This window comes from Pelodiscus sinensis, chromosome 2 (genome assembly GCF_049634645.1).
Source record: "Pelodiscus sinensis isolate JC-2024 chromosome 2, ASM4963464v1, whole genome shotgun sequence".
Classification (NCBI taxonomy): Eukaryota; Metazoa; Chordata; order Testudines; family Trionychidae; genus Pelodiscus; species Pelodiscus sinensis.
In genome coordinates this window covers 77,332,941-77,353,064 of record NC_134712.1, presented here as the reverse complement: position 1 = coordinate 77,353,064, position 20,124 = coordinate 77,332,941, and the positions used below count along the sequence as shown (strand labels likewise).

General features: G+C 41.8%; 1 protein-coding gene across 11 annotated transcripts in view; it reads right to left on the bottom strand.

The window, feature by feature from the left end:
- Nucleotides 1–326: 326 nt before the first annotated feature.
- LOC102447841 (oxysterol-binding protein-related protein 1) overlaps nt 327–20,124 on the bottom strand; it is a 118,484-nt gene continuing 98,686 nt past the window's right edge. For 8 of the 11 annotated variants that reach the window (XM_075920842.1, XM_075920833.1, XM_075920834.1 and 5 more), the window contains 11 exons: nt 19,088–19,222; nt 17,836–17,933; nt 14,922–15,104; nt 14,032–14,139; nt 13,862–13,951; nt 13,448–13,574; nt 10,468–10,584; nt 9,433–9,556; nt 7,201–7,291; nt 4,747–4,770; nt 327–1,508 (listed from right to left, as the gene is read on the bottom strand). In XM_075920842.1, coding sequence (XP_075776957.1) covers nt 1,406–1,508; nt 4,747–4,770; nt 7,201–7,291; nt 9,433–9,556; nt 10,468–10,584; nt 13,448–13,574; nt 13,862–13,951; nt 14,032–14,139; nt 14,922–15,104; nt 17,836–17,933; nt 19,088–19,222 — 1,200 coding nt within the window. In that variant the 3' untranslated portion in view covers nt 327–1,405. The remainder of the gene's footprint in view (nt 1,509–4,746; nt 4,771–7,200; nt 7,292–9,432; nt 9,557–10,467; nt 10,585–13,447; nt 13,575–13,861; nt 13,952–14,031; nt 14,140–14,921; nt 15,105–17,835; nt 17,934–19,087; nt 19,223–20,124) is intronic. The other 3 variants (XM_075920835.1, XM_075920845.1, XM_075920843.1) reach the window with 3 other exon arrangements.

Here is a 20,124-nt window from a genome sequence, read left to right as displayed (position 1 = left end):
AAGTTATTACAATTGAGGCAAAGACATTCCAGGAGTAATTTCACAAGAAAACCCTTCCAAGTTTGAGGTATAATCTGTTCTTCTACAGTTGATGTGTCACAGTGATGCAGGAGAATCTTGTGTGATTCAGCCTTGAGTTAGAAACCTTGTTCCTTGTTTGCTGAGCAGCTTTTGCCTGAGAAAATTACAGACTTTATGAAAACAGAACAACAAGCTTCAGCTACTTCATCCTAAACCCAATCTCAGCAAGAGGACTTACAAGCAGATGCCTTTGCTCCTATCAGTTCACGCAACCCCTATTAAAAAGAATCTGAGAAATCAGAGCATTGGAACATTTGAAAGCCTTTATTTAGCAGCAATTAATGTAATTAAAACCTGCCTCCAGATAGCAATTAAAATAGTGTATAAAGAGCAGCTGGAAGCACTGTACCCCAGTTCTGTATAAATATGTATTTATATGCAAGAGCTAATGCACCCCAATTAAAGGGGTAAAGCTGGTGTGTACAGCAGTCTCTCTATGGTGCCTTATGGACTTCAAATGCACATGAATTTCTTCTAGAAAGTGTGGTCTGTACAGTGCATACACAGGTGCAGTTTAATTTCTCCGGTAGTTACGTTCCACGGAGTCCTGATTTTTAAAAAGTGTTTGCAATTGTACACTGATGGTGCTGCATACCTATAGTTTGTAGTGCAGTAAACAGCTTTTTTTTTTAAGTCTCTTACTAGTGTTCAGTTCAAATGGCTCTTGCTTCCTTAACAGAGCATGAAAGAGCAAATTCAAAACACTGCACTAAACATGGAATAAATACTTGAAGTAGTGTTACCAGTGTAACCTACATCATGAGCATTTGGGGAGAGGGCAATAGTTCTGGAATCATTGACCAGAACCCAGGATTCTGAGAGTTTATTAATAGAAAGCCATCTTATGAAAGTTAAATACATTTTCACAAAAATAAACTTGCCTTCTTTAGTTTAAGCACAGAATATTGCAATTCATACCTGTGCTTTTAAACATTTCCATGCCACAGTAAATCCACCCCACAGGGCTATTGTGCCAGCATAATCATTAAGAGAAAGGATTCATAGAACACCTTCAGATGCTCTATTTGTTATCCACCAAAACTTAATAGGTGAATTCAGCAAATACGGTAGCACTAACCCATCAGAAAAACAACAGTTCTGAGCAGTTGTCCATGCAAGTAACTACCTTCAATAAATATTTCACTAGACAAAATGACTTCCCTACCCATGGGCTTTCAAATCTGTACCACCATATTTACTTCAGAAGATGCTTAATATACTGTTCAGTAACTTGTCAGTTTTTCCAAGAGATGAGTAGAAATGGGAAAATGTTAAAAACAGATTAAGACTTAATTTGCATTAGTCATGGGGCTCCTTTGACATTTCAGTAAATGTCAGGTAAATTACAGTAGTTTCTGTCCCAGTAGTTGCCCGAGTAAAGCCAATCCTGTGCACCAGTGTAGGGATTGGGACTTTGATGGAACCACCTGTAAAAAAAGATAATATTTTTGTAAGGAAGCTACCCCACATTTCATTGTAATGAAGTTCAAAGCAGCTTTGTTGCATCTTTCGTGTTGATTTTCAAAGTAGCACACTCAGAATTCAGTGCTTTGTCATCTCAGTAGTTTGAGACCAAAATCAGTGCTGATATATTATGAATAGATGGTAGAGAGATTTTGTAAAAAACTATTTACTTCAAAGCAGCTTTGAATAAACCATCTTTGGCATGCATTTAAGAACAATTTATTACAGAAGGACACAAATACACCACAAGCACTGCATTCCTGAAAGCAGAAATCTATGCATTTCCATCAGCAATCTGATTTCCCCAGATTATGGGATCATTGTGTTGCCAAGTGTCAAAAACCACAGCTCACGCTAATGCAGACTGGTGATTTGCTTTCCAACAGCAATACAGCTGTCGATGAAAATACAGAACAGTCCCAGCAAGTTTACAGCAATTATAAGACATGTGTTTGTGTGAAGCATAGACTGTAGAGCCGTTCTATGGCACAAGATTGGTCTCATTAGGGATGTGTAAGTAACCATTTCCATCTAAATAGTTAACAGATAAGCATGAGCTTATCGGTTTGTGTTATGGTCGCACACTGGCTCCATGGGAGCTGACTGTCACCCCATGCTGTGGGTTAGTGTAGAGCCTGCAGTGCATGTAACCACTAGGAATTTTAGTGATTACATAGTTACCTTTTTAAACAATTTTTACGTCCCTAATTTTCATGGTTATTTTCATGCTTCCAGATAGCTTTTGCTTGCCTCTTGCTAGAAATACTGTAAGTTCACTTATTGAAAAGTCTGTGAATGTTCCCAGCTCTACAGTATATACACCATCACAGTGAGAGTTACACATTTGCAAGGCAAGATGTACTAAGGAGCCATACTATTGATAAGTACCCTTCTGTAAAGCCCTTCAAATCTGTGGATCTCTGCAGGTATCCATAGCTCATTTTTACAGATGTGAATATTAAATTTTATATCTAGATCTCTGCAAGTTTGCAGATATTTATGGGTATTTACATCTGCGGACATGGTTATCCATGGATCATTTTTGCAGATCTGGATACCAGTTTTGTATCTGCACTGGGCTTTACATTTCTGATGTAGCATGGAGTCCCCTTTCATGGCTTCATAGTTGGCAACTCTACTCCCCTCTCTCCAGCAATACTACATCTTCAGATACCCAATAGTATGTGTTCATCTCTATGTTATAACAAGCAGCCCATCTTACCATAGCCCAGATAATCTCACATGTATTCCCCCCCCCCCAACAGAAACACTGCTATTAACATAACACACAATGTCAACCTTCTCCCAGTCTTTATTCACCATTAAATGTGCCCAGTTAACCAGCTCTGCCTCTCAGCAATAACTCAGACAGCAGCAACCCTCAGAAAAGGTTGGGTTTTTTAAATCGGCCTGCTGTATTTGCTAAATAAAAATGAATATAGCATGTGAAAGCACCTGCTGTAAACTGTTTTATAGTTAACATCCCAGATTCCTTTTGGAGCTTAAAGCACAACAGAATAACCCTTGCTTTGTATACTCATCTGTAAGCACTGTCCAGCATAAGAGACTATTCAGGATTACTGTAAGATTTCAGAAAGAATTTCATAAAATAGAAGTTTAGCATATTGGGATCTTTGGGTATTATATATTTTGCCTTTTAAAAAACAGAATGGCTCATAGCACTGTTATATTACATATTATAAATTATATATACACAGTGCATTCTATGACATAATAAAATGGGCTCGCAAACTGTAGAATGTTTTATCTGAATTAAAAGCATGGTGACATACATCTACTAGACTATGCCGTATTTTTTGTAGCAACCTGTGCCAAGTACTAGTTAAAGTGAGCAGGAAGGACTGTGGAACATGCAGCAAAACTGTTGCACTGCTTACTATAGCTGATCTACTGCTACTAGTTCACAAATTTCAAGAGCACAATCGACCACTGTGTTCATTTAGTCTGATCTTCTGTATAGCACAGAACACAGAAATGCCCCCAATATATTTCCTATATAATGCCCCAATATTTTGAGATAATATCCACTCAATTTTAAAATTGCCAGTGATGAAGTGGATTCTGTGACCCTTTCTACGTTGTTCCAATAGTTAATTTCGCCTCCCTGTTAATGTTATTTCCAGTGGGTGATGCTGTACAAGCAAAATTTAGTTTACTGGGAATAGTGTTAGAGATTATGCACCCGTGAAGTTAATGGGAGAGGAGGTTTAGAATGTGAAGGATCTAGGATATACTAGATAAACCACTGAACTTGGAATGCTTGGAGGAGAGAGAGAGAAGAAAGTGCTAATATTACTTGCAACAGCAGTTGTGTTTTAGAGAAAAACAAAGCCCTTTTCCCAAGAAGCTTTACAGTCTTTAGATCAAAGACACTGGCCACGATTTTCAAAAGTGGACTAGTAACTTTTGGTGCTCTACTCAATACCTCATTTTCCAGAAACAACTAAACAAGCCCTAGGATGTCAGGTCTCTTTTGGGTGTATCAAACTGGGCACCCCTAGTCCCTATGAAAATTCTACCTACTATGAAAAGAGTAGACAAAAGGAGACAGTAGTAGATAATAGGGATCTTGCCCTAAGTCATGTTCTTCTCTACAATACAGTATAGTCTTGTTACGCACTCCCTCCTCTGACAGAGGCACAAACATACTTGAAAATATGCAGAAGGGTTCATCTCAAAGTGTGGATTGTTTCCTGCATAATTTTCTTAAATGGAGAGACGATAAGGCAATCTAGCTTTTCACGATCACACCTTGATCTTCTGATAAGAAGTGCTGAATGCTTTTGTCCAAGAGATGGTTTTTAGATCCTAGCAATCCTTCAAATATTTCCCCTCCACTTTTCTTTTAAGTAAACTGAAGAATGCCTGATGCAGAATGATAATGGGGAAGTTGAAAAGAAGGCTATGGGAATGCATGCTGTGCCCATCTATTGCAGTCTGTATACTTACAGTCATGAAGGCAAGGGAATCTAACCAATGTGTGGGATGATTCAGTCACAAAACAAATGAGCCGTGGCATTCTGACAAGGAGGAGATGAGACCAACTGTGTCTTACTCAGAAAAATTACAAACCATTGTTCTATGCTAGTCTTAGGGCAAACCAAACCAAGCCAAGCACTTTGAGAAAGCAAAGCAAAAAGTGGAGTGACATGGGAAGAGGGAAATCAGACAAGTCCAAACCTGGGACCCTGGGCTGTCAGACGACTTGAGTTGGAAAAGGAAAAAAAGCAACTTAGTTACAACTAGACATTGTGTAAAAACCAAACAGTCTGATTAGGTGGCTTTACTACACTATGTGGGTATACGGCAGCAATGAGTTTGCTTACCAGTGGAAAGTTCTCAGAAAGGTACTTGTATAGACTCAACCCCTGAGGCAATGTGGCATTCCAGGATCATGGCACTGCTCTGGTATGACTAAGGATATTAAGTATCGCGTAATTCACTAAGGGTGTGTCTAAACTACACCCCTGTCGGCAGAGGGATGTAAATTAGACACCTCAAAAGTGCAAATGAGGCTGGGATTTAAATATCCCGTGCTTCATTTGCATAATGGCAGCTGCCACTTCCTCCCCCTCCCCCAAAAATGGGGCTTTGAAAAAACCCAGCAGTTTAGACAGGGCATTTTCGACAGAAATGTCCCATTTCTAAAGATCCTGTACTCCTCAAAAAAGCCCCGTTTTGAAAAAAAGCGGTGGCCGCCATAATGCAAATGAAGCATGGGATATTTAAATCCCAGCCTTATTTGCACTTTCGAGGTGTCTAATTTATATCCCTCTGCCAACAGAGGGGTGTATTTTAGACACACCCTAAATCAACTAGTCAATACATTTTTCATCAATTAGTCGATAAGGCGCCTCCACCACTGAAGTGTGGCAACAACCCTAGGGCTGTTGCCACACTTCAAAGGTGAAAGTGCCGAGCTGACCCCGGGATCCACACAGTGCTGCTGCTTTGAAATGCTGTGAGGAGCCTGACACTGGGCTTTGAAGTATCCCCCCCTTTCCTTCCCTTGCTGCCTCTATCTAATAGAGGCAGCAGAGGAAGGGGGGAGGGGAAGCAACTAGTCGACTATCCGATAAGCATTTGCTTATCGACTAGTCCTTCACATCCCTACAATTCCCAAAAGTGGAATAGAACCATTTATGGAATATAGCCAAGTATGTACTAGCTAGCAGAGCTCAATTTCTCTTAAGAGAAATAGGGTGATGAGCATCATCAGTGTCTGGTGCAGAGTCCACTGAAACCATCAGCTAGATTTTCTGGTCTAAATCCAGAAGGACAATCGCCTGGGTCAGCATACATCTATATTGGTTCGCTACAAGGTAGTGATGACCGTGAGAGGATACTTGGAAAGGCACATTCCCCATTAACTTCTGAACCACGTGGCAAAGTCTTTACTCTTAATTTACTTTTCAGATTTAAACCCTCTTACCCTAGCGCTTCCCAGGTTCGTTCACTCATGTTTCTTTTACAGAACTTTCTAAAGCTCTTCTTAATTCAGTGAAGAATTCAAGAGCACATGCACATGAAGTTAGAGGTTACTGAAGTGGATTTCAACTAAGTTGGAAACAGTCTAGCAGAGTGACAGAGACATAATGTCAAGTCCCAAAGCTTTGTGTATATAATTCTGCATAAAAGGCTCATAAAGTTGCGATAAGACTTTATGGTCACGCATCTATTACTGACATGGGCTTTCTGGGTAATTTCCCTGTAAGTTGCATGGCCACATGGCAGCCTATTTAGCACCATACAGGCACTCAGGGAACTCCCCAACCCACCCCAGTACCTCTCCCCTGGCCTGGACTTACTGGGACCAGGGTGGCTATCCTGCTGCCCCAACCCCAGTGCTACAGAGCAGATGGGGCAGGTAAGGTCCTCTCCCCACCTTAGCCCCAGAGCATCCCTAGCCCCACCCCAGAGCCCACTCCTCAACCCTCTGTCCCAGCATTGGACTTCCCCCCCTCCCAATTCTAACTGTGAAGATAGCTAGATCATGAGCAGCTGCAATAGTTGGGTATATTAATCAACTCGCAGGAAGCAAAAAAGGTCATAGGATGTATAATGTGGGTACTGTTTTAAATACAGCTGATTTGCTTTCTAATATAGTCTTTGGGAAAGGAACACTCCTTTGATTAGTCTTTGGCACCAGTGTGCACCCACAGGAATAGAACATGGTGGGTTAGGGAATCATGGATGTGAGGATACATAAAACTTAATAGTTACTGGAACAATCATTTAAAAAAAGACACTCCCTTCCCTCTGGGGCCAAGCACACTGTCATCTCTTCTATTTTCATCTGATAGCCTAAGGAGATCAGATCATACCGGAATCTCTTCTATTGCAGGGCAGAGCACATGTATTTTGGGCAGCGGTACAGCACCACAGAGCAGGCATCAAGGAAAACAGCTCTGTTCTTGACCGAGAAGGCACAACTGACTAGAGACTGGCAGGGGCTTAATGGGAAAATAGAACTGTGCTGATGTCAGAGCCCAGTACATCCCTCGCTAAAAACCAGGCACGACAAATACTCTGACCAAGCTCACAAATAGGATAGGAGCAGCAGGACTGATGAGGTCAAGTGCTTCTGGTGACTGATAGTTCTTTGCTGTTCAGGTTATTCTCAAACATACTGACCTTGTTTTCCATTCTTCCTCTGACTTGGACCGGTTTTTGCGGGCGGTCCTTTGTTTCTCCTCTAGCCTTTTTTTCTCCTCACTAGCTATATCTGAAAAGGAACAGAAGTTGAAAAAAACCCATCTTAACAGTTTCCTGATCACTTTCCCTGAAGTCCCTGTTATACTGAAGTTTCAACTTGTTTCCAACACTAATTTGGTCAGATCATGCCAGTTTTAAAAGCTTCCTTTAAAGAGCAGACCCAAGAGAGCAGAGGGGCAAGTTTATGAGAAGTACTTCTGTTTTAGAAGGAAGGCCAACTAGAGGACAAGCTCTGCCAGGCAGATTAAGTGGAGATTGGTCTTGGTATATACCCAAACTCTGGGTTGAGTCATGAGCAAAGGAACCTGAGAATTTGTTCCCATTCTTGAGAAGAGTATCTAAGATTCCTTTAGAAGAGAAAATGGTTACGTGGCTGCATGGGATTAAGACTCAGATTCACCTCCCACCTGTGTCACAAGATTGTGTGACCTCTCTGTTTCATATCTGGGTCTCAACTCCCCATGATAAACCAAGTATTCAATTAATGATCAGAGTTTAAAATGGTTATCCAAGAAAATCAGAAGAATCACAACCTCTCTAACTCTCCTGCTCCACTGGCTTACTGCAGCACTTGGCATGTGGCAGTCTGACTGCTGAGTAGAAACAAGACACTACCACCAGTACACAGCTTGCGGATATTGACAGATCACTGAATATTGCTACATTCGGTAAGCTAAGAATGCAACACTACATACTTTAGGTAAATAAGGAGGCAACATTGTAAGAGTTACTTCCGCTAGCCACAAAATACAGGGGAAAGTAGAGACAAGTCAGACTGGTCAAAGAAAGCAGCTTGTCTACAGGGAGTTTTAAAAAGCCTCAAAAGAGCTCATTGCTTTTGAGAGCTCCCCAGTATCACAGTATTGCAATGCCAAGATACTCTTTAATCTATACATCTCAAAGTGATTAAAGCCGATGAAAAAGGCGTTATCCCCATTTTACAGGTGTGCAGACAGAGGCACAGAGGTGAAGACATTTTCCCAGGGTCACCCTCCAGGCCAGCAACAGAACCCAAATAGTCAGTTCCTGAGTTGCATCCTCTAGGCTAGTGTCACCAACCCGTAGATCGGGATCTACTGGTAGATCTTGGGACGTTTGACAGGTGATCCTGATGGTTTGGCTGGGAGGCTATCAAGTGCCGGCACTTCATCTGCCCCTCTCAGTATTGCCGTGCTGCTTCTGCCCTCTACTTTGGAGGTGCCCCTCACCCCTGGGAGCCTCCTGCTTGCTGTGCAGGGCATGGAAAGAAGAGGAAAGGCAGGGTGCTGATGTCAGGATGCCCCTCCCTCCACCTTATACCCCATCTCCATAGAGCAGAGAGTTTGCTGGCTGCTTTAGGGAGTGGTGCAGGGCCAGGGTAGGGGTGAGCCTGCCTTAGCCCCCTGCACCACTACCCAGAAGCCACCTGTGGTAATTGGTGCCCAGCTGGAGCCCACATTCCAAACCCCAGGCCCAGTCCTGAATCCCTCCTGCACCCCAAGCCTCTGGCCACAGCCTGATAAAAGTGAGCAAGGATGGGGGAGGGAGGGTGAAGTGAGCAGGGGTGGGCCCTTGGAGAAGGGAAAGGACAAGCATGTTTGGGTTCGAGGTAGATCCTCAATTGCACTTAAATTCAAAAAGTGATCTCATGCATAAAAAGGTTGGGGACCACAGCTCTAGGACATGCTGCTTTCATATAAATTGGTATCAGTTATCAGGGAGGGGAAAAGCCTATTGCTCCTTTAGAAAACCCCACCAAGTGTTACAAGTCAGAATATGAAGCACCAAGCCATGCTCTAAGAGAACTGTGTGCTCACTATCCCATCAGCAAACACTGCACTGACACCATGACGACAGGCACCTTGGACACTTCTAGATTTAGAAATGCATGTAATTTGTACTAGGCTCACAGACATTTAGAGGAAAGCTTCTCTCTTCCCTGGGGAGTGCTTTTTCCTTACTCTTTTGCTGTGAATAATTTTGACGTGAGCATACATTTTTCACTCACTCCTACGACGGTATATTTCAAAGTTGTGTTCCACAATCACCACAAAGCTCATTTGTAAAGGCAGCTTGGTATTGTACCCAAAGTAATATTTATAACTTTTCAGCTGGTGTTCCCATGAGTCTTTCAACTTTAAATTACCTTGTATTTATTTTTAAAATAGTTACCTATTTCACCATTTTCCATTGCTCTTATATCTGGCCGTAACCGGCAATCAGTTTTAGGAACAACACTCTCCATTTCTTTATCCAATTCATTCAAAGCCATAGCAAAGCTAGTGAAATTGTACATCTGAAAGAGAGAAACAAAAATTGAAGGATCACTATGAAAATTTTGGCTGTTAAGAGTCTTTACATATAAAAAGAGGTTTTCAAAAAAAGAACACTGACTGATCTGTAGTAACATGCAATCATAGCCGCTTTCTAATCACTTAATTATAAAAATAGTAGTTTTAAGATGCTAGCAAGGTGAAAGTGTTCCTGGTATATGTGGATGTTCCTTTATACTCATCTAATTTGAATGAGATCTGACTAGCCAGAAACATAATTTCTCCCTCCTTCCTTCCCTCCATTTGTCCTTATTCTTCATCCTGCAGGGACTCTTACGGCCTCTGCTAAAGCAACCTTCCCTTTTCTCTGTATGCACCTACCCAACCAGCCACTCTACTCTATTCTCTTTTCTGCTTCCAAATGTCTCTAGCCACACATCTACTCCTCTGTCCTGCTCAGCCGCCTGACTTATGGGTTCTTGTTCCATGGTTGGTCTTTTGACAACTGTGCTCCTCTATGGACCCTCTCTGGTGAGCTCTCATATGAACTGCCTGTCATGCACTAACCCTGCTTCCTAAATGGATGGCAGCACTTAAGTAGCAGCAGAGTGGGACTGAATTCTCTAGGCCACCACTAAGTAGAGCAATTCCCTAATTCATCATAATCAAGGATTCTGTGGTGAAGTTATGCTAAACTAGAAAGAAGCCAAGCATGCACACTTTCCCGTCTATCCACAATGTAAGATCTATATATGCAGTTCCACATTACATAGCTCATTAGAGCATGTGTCTTCATGCGAAAGTTCAAGGTCATTGCAGCAAAAATTATTTGTGGTGCATCACGAGCAAGGCAAGTCAGTGGCTAAGATGTTCCTTGTACATTTTACAGTTTAACAAACTGTCAAACCACCAAGTGTTCAGAGCCCTGGCTAACCTGGACAGAATTTGGAGGCCTTGGTGCTATCCTCCAGAGTAAAATACTTCCAGGTATAACATGCACACTCTCAGAATCTGGCAAAGGCATCTCATCTGGTTCTTCAGAATTGCCCACCTATAAGCAACATAAGAAAAAAAATTTGAGTCACAGGCTATTTAAACAATTTTAAGCAAGCTACAGAACAGTCCTACAAAAGTGCTAGTGAAAGGAGATGAAGGCATGAGCTTGCAGGGAGTACTCAACTCTTCAAGAGGAGTGTTTCACAACCAGGGGTTCTAAGATGGGCTTAAGGGGGTTGCAAGTGCAGGGCTGGTGCAAGCAAAGCAGCTGCCCAGAGCCCCACACCACAGCAGGCCTTGCGAAGCTAAGTCACACACTTCAGCCTGGGAGGCAGGGCTTGGAATTCAGCCACTCTGCCCAAGGCTCCGGCTTCAGATGAGACTAAAATGAAACACAGGCTCAATATCACCCTGAAATGTAAATACAAAGTATTTCTATTCCAATCCATTCATTTTATAATTATATGGTAGAAATGAGAAAGTAGGCAATTTTGTATTTTTCTCTCTGATTTTGTGAACACATAGCTTAAGTGAAGTGCAATTCTCGGTACACAAGACAAATTAGACTCCTGAGAGGAGTACAGTAGTCTTGAAAGGTTGAAAACTACTGGAACAACATCCCCATCACTATTCTGTACATTTTGGGTGCATCTAGACTGGCAAGCTGTCTATACTAGGGTTTAAATCCGTCCCTAACCAGTGGTCCATCAAATATAACAAGGTTCACCACCAATCTGCTTAGTCCTATCTTGTGTCACTTAGGATTGTCCCAAGAATGCTTACTGGATTGGGCCCTGCATGGGAGATTGGGAGAAACCCAGTTTGACAACCCTGCCAGGTTTTAGACACGAGTTAGGTGATTGAACTGGAGGTACCCTGAAATAGCTACCTTCCCCTCCTCCCCTATATTTACACAAGCCACCCATTATCTCAAAATATTTTTTGAAATAATGGGTGCGCTATTTCAGCATCCCAGTAATCCTCATTCCACGAGGATTAAGGAATCTCTCAAAATAGCACATTATTTTGAAACTTGGCACTTTGCAGACACACCAAACTTCAAAATAAGCTATTTCTAAATAGATTTGAAATAATCTAGCAAATTGAACAAACTGCGTATCTTATTTTGAGTGTAGGGGGCTGTGTAGACAACCGTAGGGAACTATTAGTGTTTATCTAGGCAATTTTGGCACCTAGAGTTATGCTGCAGAGTGGGGGGCAGGCTCTCTGCGGGACCCAAGTCTCTAACCTGAAGTGCTTTCAGAGAACACCCCAATTGCTAGCAACTCAGTCATTCTGTTTGCCAAACATCACCACACACCTTTCAGGCTGCTCTTTAGGAGGTTTTTTTTTTTTTTTTTTAAATACAAGAAACATCACTGTACTTCTTTCAGAGTCCTGACAGTTCTAAGATATGGTCAGAAAAACATGTTTTCACTAGATTGTTAAATTAGAACTGCTTATAAGACTGACGGGGGAAGAAAATCATTCTTCAGCAGATTTTGCATTTTAAGTTTGTGACAACTCCCAAGATCAGACAGACTAGATAAGGATGTCAAAAACCTTGTCTAGTCAGAGAAATGGAAGGGGAGGGGAAGGGAACCACACTAAAAAGCTAGCTAGAGAGAACAGAATAAAATTCTGAAAAGCAGATCCAGTTAAGAACTACATGGATGAAAAGGCAAAATAGGCAAGTATATTTTATCAAGTAGAAGCCAATGAGAAGTCAAAAGTAATCTGAAGCTTGAGCTATGTACACAAAAGCATTTCATTCAAATGAAGCTTTGGTATTTTCAAGGTAAACAAACTAGTAGGTTGATGATAACAAGTGTGTAGGGTATATTTTTCTTTTCTCCTACTCCCAAAGGCTCAGAAGTGCAGCCTCAAAGAGAGGGTGGTAATCCCCAGAGCTTTAGCACTCTCCTGATTACAAAACACAGGATCTCTCATGTACAACAATAATGTAAATCTACACAGGCATACTTGCCTTTAGAGAGGTTAGAATGTAACAGGGCACCAGAGTAGCTAGCATCATGATCTCCAGTGGCATGGAAAGGTGAACACCTACTTTTAAGGTTCTTAGATATTTGTTTAAAATGTTCTCTACTCCTTTAAAACGAATGGTGGCAAGTATGTGTAATTACTGTAAGAATGTTCACTGACATTGGTTTAAGAGTGTTTTTCTACTGAATGCATCATTAAAGATTAACGTATGGGGTTACGGAAACATGAAGTGTAAGATTTCCTATGAGGGTACAGACTAAAAATCCCTGCAAAACTATTATTCCTGCAAGTTATGAAACCCTTTTAAACATATCTACCTTGCGTCTGAAAAGCATCAGGTTGTAGTTTCCATAATAGATCAGACCCATCAGTGCCGTAACTAGGTACTTTCGTGCCCCGGGCAAATTATTATGTGCCTGCCTCTCCTTAGAGGAGCACGTGTCAGGCTCTTTTCTTTTGCAGATTATTTTTTACTTATTGCGTCTTTGCGCCCCGATTATGATGCCCCCAGAGTGAGCACCCTGTTTATCCCACCTTCATTATGGCTCTGAGACACATGGTCCCACTAGTCCAGTCTAGTGAAATAATCTGACAGGATGCAGTGTGAGGAAATCTGCTCTCATGAAACTTTCATGAGAATTCATAATTAGATATCATCTTAAATGCTGAAACAAAGATTTTAACCCTTCCAAAACTGTTTGGATAATAGCCAGTATAATTATAATTAATGCACATAATACTTGTATTATCTGCATTAATTATATGTCCAAACCCTTTGACTCCAAGTTCTTACTTAAAAAAAAAAATCTAAAGGAAAAGGCATAAAACAGTAGCAAAGCCAAAAAGGCACCCTAGACTGGCTCCCAGTGTCCCATTCTGTTTTTGACATACCATCTCTTTTACTTATCTAGTACCTGTCTAAGGTTTTTCTTCTCTTCTGTATTTTTCTTGTCATTTTTTTTGAAAGCATCAAATGTAGCTGCATCAACACTGTACAAGCACTCAGTCCATTTCCCATAGAGTGCACAAAGTTTCTTTTTGCTGTTAAAAAAAAAAGACTGATTTTAGGTAGAGCTTAAACAATTTATGAAGTTAGATTTCATGGTTTTCTGATTTTAATAAGATGAAAAGGGATCTAAGAACAGATTTAAGACTGAATGACAATCTTACTATATATTGTTACTAACAAGCTACCCTAAAAACAAACAAAAAAAGCCAAGTTATTCAGGCCCTTGTGACTATTTAATTCCAACAGTTCCTACATATATTAGAAATTTAAGCAGCATTTTATTATACAGAAGGTTTAATAAAAAAGGAAGGATTTTTACCTTTTGTCTTGAATGTAGCCTTCAACTTTGTGCAACTCTTTCCCAAAAAGCCCACATGGTTTGAAGTTTAATACACATTTTTCACCAGTTCTAAGAAAAGAATTTAGCTCAAATTACTTTGAAATAACGTTTTAAAACATAGTAAATTAACGAGTCGTGTTTCAGCTTACTTGTGATTAGTTATTTCTACATTTCCATACTGCTCAATCCAAAGTTTACCCACTATAATATTATGCACACAGCACGTAGGATTGGTCCATGTGTAGGCTTCATTGTGCCTGGAGGGTGGGGAAGGAAAGAAAAAAACATTTGCATAATCACACCTTTCAACAATGTACTTTAATAACTCTACAGCAAATATCTGATTCTGGAATTCTATTTGTTAATGGCAGCAAGTCAAGGAAACAAGATGCAAGAGCCATGCGTGGTGGGGCAAGAATAGGAGACACTGCTGGATTTTGTTAACTGCTTAGCAAGGCATCTTCAGTGCAACCACAACCAGCAAATAAATGGGACTATTTACAGTAGTCAAGTTAAGCACATGCAAGCGTTTGCAGAATTAAGGCCTTAATTATCTGAAGCCTTTGCAATTCGGGGTGTCAGTGAACTGTACAATTCTGTTTGCAGTGGTACTGTTTGCATTTTGGTTCCAGGATAAGTGAGGTACTATCTTATCGGACCAAATTTCCAATGGAAGGGACAAACGTTTCAGCTTCACAGAGTTGTTCCTCAGGTTTGGAGAAGGCAACTGAAGCATCAAGATAAACTCTTAACAATGTGTCCCATCTTGTATCAGTGGTCATACATGCTGTAGGAGACCACTAAAAATGAAGTGGGTAATAAAGGGTTAGGAGGCAGACACATGTTTGACATTGAGACACTCCACAAAAGCAGGAAATATGCAAACTGCATTTAAAAAAACAAAAACAAAAACAAACCTGTGCTTCATCTATATGGAGTGGTGGATACGGTGTCACCTTACAGCACTAAACAGTGATATTTGCCTTTATTCTGCACAGCCTCAAAACTATAGTCTAAAATATTAATCAGATAAACTTACTCAAGAAGTTCCAGAGTTATAGTTCCTTTAGGTTCTGCTTCCACACTCTTGCCCCAGAACTTGAGTTTAGGATAGATTGAGCCATGAAACACGAAATCATTATTCAAACCTTCAGCATAAAAAGCACTGATTGGTGGGTGATGACTAACTTGTTCTGAGATGAGTCTAAACCCAAGATCATCTCTAAAAATAATAATAATTAAAAAAAAAAAAAAAAAAAAAAAAAAAGGTAAAATTTCCAGGATCATTATTCTCTCAGTTAAAACTTTGCATTTTAGAGCATTTCATTGATGTGACTGGTACCAAAGTAAAAGAATTCCCTCTACCCATTCTGAAATACAAAATTAAACTTATAATTACATATGGATTTATAGAGCCCTGAAAATCCACAGATATACACAGCTCACTTTTGCAGATATGGGTGCACATGTCGATACAAATTTTATGTCTAGAACTCTGCAAATTTGTGGATATCTGCAGGTAACCATATCCATGGTGGTCAATGCAGATATCCCCAGCTCATTTTTGTAGGTACAGATGATATACAAATTCTGTATCTATGCAGGGCTCTATGGATCTGTATATTTAAGCCACCAATTACTTATCACTCACTTGAAGACAGATCTCTCCCTGGTGCAAGAATAAGTTAGGGGGATCTCTTCCTGATTCTGAAACCCAACCCATCCAGCTCCTGTACAGCCCCAGTTCAGCCCTTCGACGCCTTTCGAACTCCCATAACCCCAGTCCTGCCCTCCCATCCAACAGCTTTGCCAAGCTTTAAATGAGTTTCAGGAAGTGAAGGAGAAGAGCCTCAAACTGGATGCCTAAGCCAGTGATATAAGCAAGATAAAAAAAGCTACAGGAATAAAACAAATGTTTCTACTTTGACCCCAATCCCAAAAAATCCAAAAGTCAAGGGAAAAAAATGTTTACATTGGGAGTGTTTGTTCCCACCACAATACAGTTCTGGAAGCTAAGGATCTGAATCAAAGGGAGAAAGCTTCTGAAGAATCAATAATGATTTTTTTTAAAAGGGAAAAGTATTGGGCTAACATCTTCAGCATAGTATCCTCCCACAATCATTAGAGCAACAGGTCCAGAAGTGTTTAGACACACTTTGTTCCTTCTGCTGTACTAGCTGCTGGTGGTGCTTCCCTGGGGGGGGGGGGGGGGGGGTAGGGATTCAGGACACACAACGAGAATCCTGTGAGGATGCAAGTCACAGGAGAAGAGCTCCCACATCTCCAACATGGCAGCTCAGATCCCCAGCCTCAATCTTTCCCATGCTAGCAGCTTTGCCTCCGTTGCTCCTCCTTTGTGCCCCAATGCCTGGTTCATCTCACCACATCCCTGTGCTTTGCAGCTATCTGCGTCCTACCACTTGGTGCTCTGCTCTCACACCCCTGCCAGGCCTTACTAGGGATGTCAACATGTAGCCAACTTCATGATTAACCAATGAGCCTGGGCTTATCAGTTAATCCTAATGACTACACACATTCCCCCACCCGATGCTGCCTCTATCAGAGGCACCACAGTGGGAGGTAGGAGCCAGAACCCTTGGCGAGCCGGCTTTCAAGCTGGCTCCCCGTGAGCACTGGATCCCATGGAGCTGCCTTCCCACCACCCTGCTGCTTCTGATAGAGAAGCAGCAGCACGGAGGGTGAGAGGGGTAGGTGGGAGCCGGTACATGCAGAAAGCTGGCTTGCACACGTATCGGCTCCTGCAGAGCTGCTTCCCCCGGAACAGTTCCCACCTGCCACCCCAATAGAGAGGGAGCAGCACGGGATGGTGGGGGGCTCCCTGGGAGTGGGGCCAGGCACTGGGTGCCGGCCCTGCCCCGGGGACTATTGAATAATCATGTAACCACTCAGATTTGATGTGGTTACATGAGTATTAAATTAATTGACAGCTAACATCCCATCTCCCTACCACCACTTTGCCAGCCCCCCTCACCTTCATCCATGATTCACACCCCACTCACTCCTCCTGGCTTCCTGTTCCCATCACCAGCCTCTCCTCACCCACTCCCCTGGGCTCCTCCTCACCTGCACCAGAACCTGCAGGGGCAGCTCAGTGTCTGAGTGCAGGTAACAGTGGAACCTTGCAGCACAGTGCACACCCCCCACACCACTCAGCCTCCAGGCAAGCACAGTCAGGTTCCCACCCAAGCTGGGAGCAGGAGCATCAGTAGTGCTGGGTGGGCAGCAACAGCACCGCAGGCATCATTACTGCCACCAGCAGCAACAGCTGTTGCATCTATGAGAATGACTGGGCCCCCATTACTTTCAAGGCTCTAGTGTGACTGCACTAACTTGCACCATTGTAGCTACGCCACCACAGGAGTGTCTCAGAGAAGTTTAACAGAAATACTAACAGGTGTAGTTATTTTTCAAGGATACATTTTTGACTACACATTACAGCATCCATATTACGTATCTGATAGAGCCTGATACAATAGGCAGGAAAGTGACCCAAAAGAGAAGGGGATTCATTTATAGTTCTTAATTAAAAACAATCTGTGTACCTTATCCACGTTTGTGCAACAATGGACATTTGCATAATAGATTGCAATTGTGTTTCAGGGAATAGTGTGTTCACTAAATAAAGACTTGCCATGTATAGAGCGGAAGCTTAAGTTTCTACACTACAAAGCTGATACTCTTCTAATCACTTAGATTTACATTAAGGCTGCTTTCAAGTAAGACACATTTTCATAACTTTTCAACCCAGAGCAATTTTACAGGCAAGTCAGACTCCCACAGAGAGGAACTAACAACAGAAATGGCAACAACCTACACTGAGTATATGAACCAGTTGCTCTGAAAATACAGCCCATTTTCAAACACACCAAGCAATTTACATGAACCTGCAAGTTTCATAACATGTTGAAAGTGCATTTAAAAGCATGTGTTACCTGACTAGTTCATAGGTCTCTCCAAGAAGTGGGTTGAATGGTTTCCCTGTACGTTCCCACTGTGAGGCAACAGCAGACACAGCAAATGCAGCTACACACTGTTCAATGGAACATTAAACACATTCAATTAACTTTGGCCCTTTAATATTTCTGCTTTAAATAGACAATTATCCTATTGCTCTTCATCTTTGCTCTTAAATCCTTTCATCCCTGTGCGGATAGAAAGGTCTACCCAAAGATGCAGATATCCATTGATAGGCATTGGGATCCACAAGGCTCTACTCCCAAGAGCCACTGAGACCAATGGAGATGAGTGTGGTTCATCATGCTTGGGAGCCAGAGCCCCATGCAGGCAGCTCCTCCCAGCAGTGTGGCTGCCCCATCCCCAGCCATGGCATCTTCTGTCTGGGGTTGTACAGCCCCGCTGGCGGTAGAGTGGGGGGTGGTGTGGTCACACTAACAGACTCGAATTGCTGGCCTGGGGTGCTGGTTCCCAGGTGTGATCAGACCACGTCCTCTCCATTGGCTGCAGTGTCTTCCAGGAGTAGACACCTGCAGATCAACAGATCTAGTCATGTGTCCATGGATATCTATAGCTGCGGGTAGACATTTCTAGGTGTGCAGGGCTCTGTAAATTAGTTCTGTCTTCAGCCTAAATGTTTCCTCCCAGGGAGTTTTGGAAAAAAATGCAAAAAGATCTTGATCGTTTTGCAGAAAGAAAGATTAAAATGTTTAAAATTGAAGACACATTCCGTTAACTAAACAGCACTGGCTAACAGAACTAGTAAAGCAGTTCTCTGTGCAGCAGATCACAGAGTCCCTCCTCTCCACCAGAAGGTTTAAAAGGCAGCAGGTTTGAAAACAAAAATAAATAACTGATTCACACAATGTACAGTCAGCCTTTAAAATTCGTTGCCGGGGATGTTATGAAAGCAAAAACGTGCAACTGGGTTCAAAAAGAGAAATAGCCAAGATAGTCAGGGGTGTAACTCCGTACTCTGAGCCTTCTTAAACCTCTGACAAAAGAAGTTAGGACTGGACGACAGGGGATGGTTCACTCTACCACCCTGTTCCATTTGCTCCCTTTGAAACACATGGCACTGGGCATTGTGAAATAGGCTCTGTCTAACCCAGTGCCCTATCTCACCCAGTATGGCCATTCTTGTGTTCTTAGCTGAAAGCTGAACCACAGGCCAACCTGCTCAAACAGGCAACCATAAGTGTTTTAAGACACCACTACAGCGTAGACTACCTGCATCCTTTCAACTGTGCCAGAAAGCGAGCTAGCCTGGTGGATGAGGTATGTATGCTCCATATATTCTGTAAGTCGCTGCAGGAAGCTCAGTGGCTCGTTGAAAATAACCGGCATTGTGATCTTGGACAGCTCCTGACACAGGAAACAGAGATTAAACACAATGAACTAAAGAAGCAGAATTTAATTGACTCAGAGAGGTAAGTTGAGCAAATCGAGTGACAGTGCAACATCCCTTTGACCTAGCCAGCAAACTCTGAAAGAGCCCAAAGTCTGTTGAGCTAAGCCTCTCCTTTGCACTGGTGAAGGGACAGCTAGAGAGAAGCATACCAAATGAAAGCAACATGATTCAGAATGCTTTTATAATAGGTACGGGCCATCTGATTAGTCAAACAGTCATCTTTGGGAGAGGAGAGGGGTGGTGTGAAGGGAAAGACATAAGCTTCTTCAATGAACTTTACCTTGATCAAATAGTGTTACAGGAATCCAGGTCAAATATGGTATGGTGTGTAATATGAATACATTATGTAAAGTCTTGAAAGAAATCTATTCATTCTTCACTTAAACTGACCAACCTAATGAATCTGGAATACTTAATCTTCAGTTCAGACAACACTTATTTTCCATTATTCATTTTATTTATTGGACAGACTGGAATGATCAGATACTATAAATTATAAAATTCAACTATAGAGTTAACTAAATCCCTTTAAGTTAACTGTCATTATATGCTATTGCATTAAAGCAATCTAAGACTCATTCTTGGTAAACTTGAGAGACAGGACAATCAAATTTCAGCAATAAAGGTGTTTATTTTCCCTACTGGATCAGTACAATAGTTGTGCCAGATAATCCTCATGTTAAGCTGCCACCTATTAAAAACTGAGACAGTTCCAATATCAGCTAACCTCCAACACCCAGAAAAGGAGAAAAACATGTTTTGAGGCATCCAGCATGAAAATTGATACAACCCAACAATTTAGTTTAAGTTTGGTACTCAGATGGATAAGGAATCTCTTACAATTTCTAACAAACTA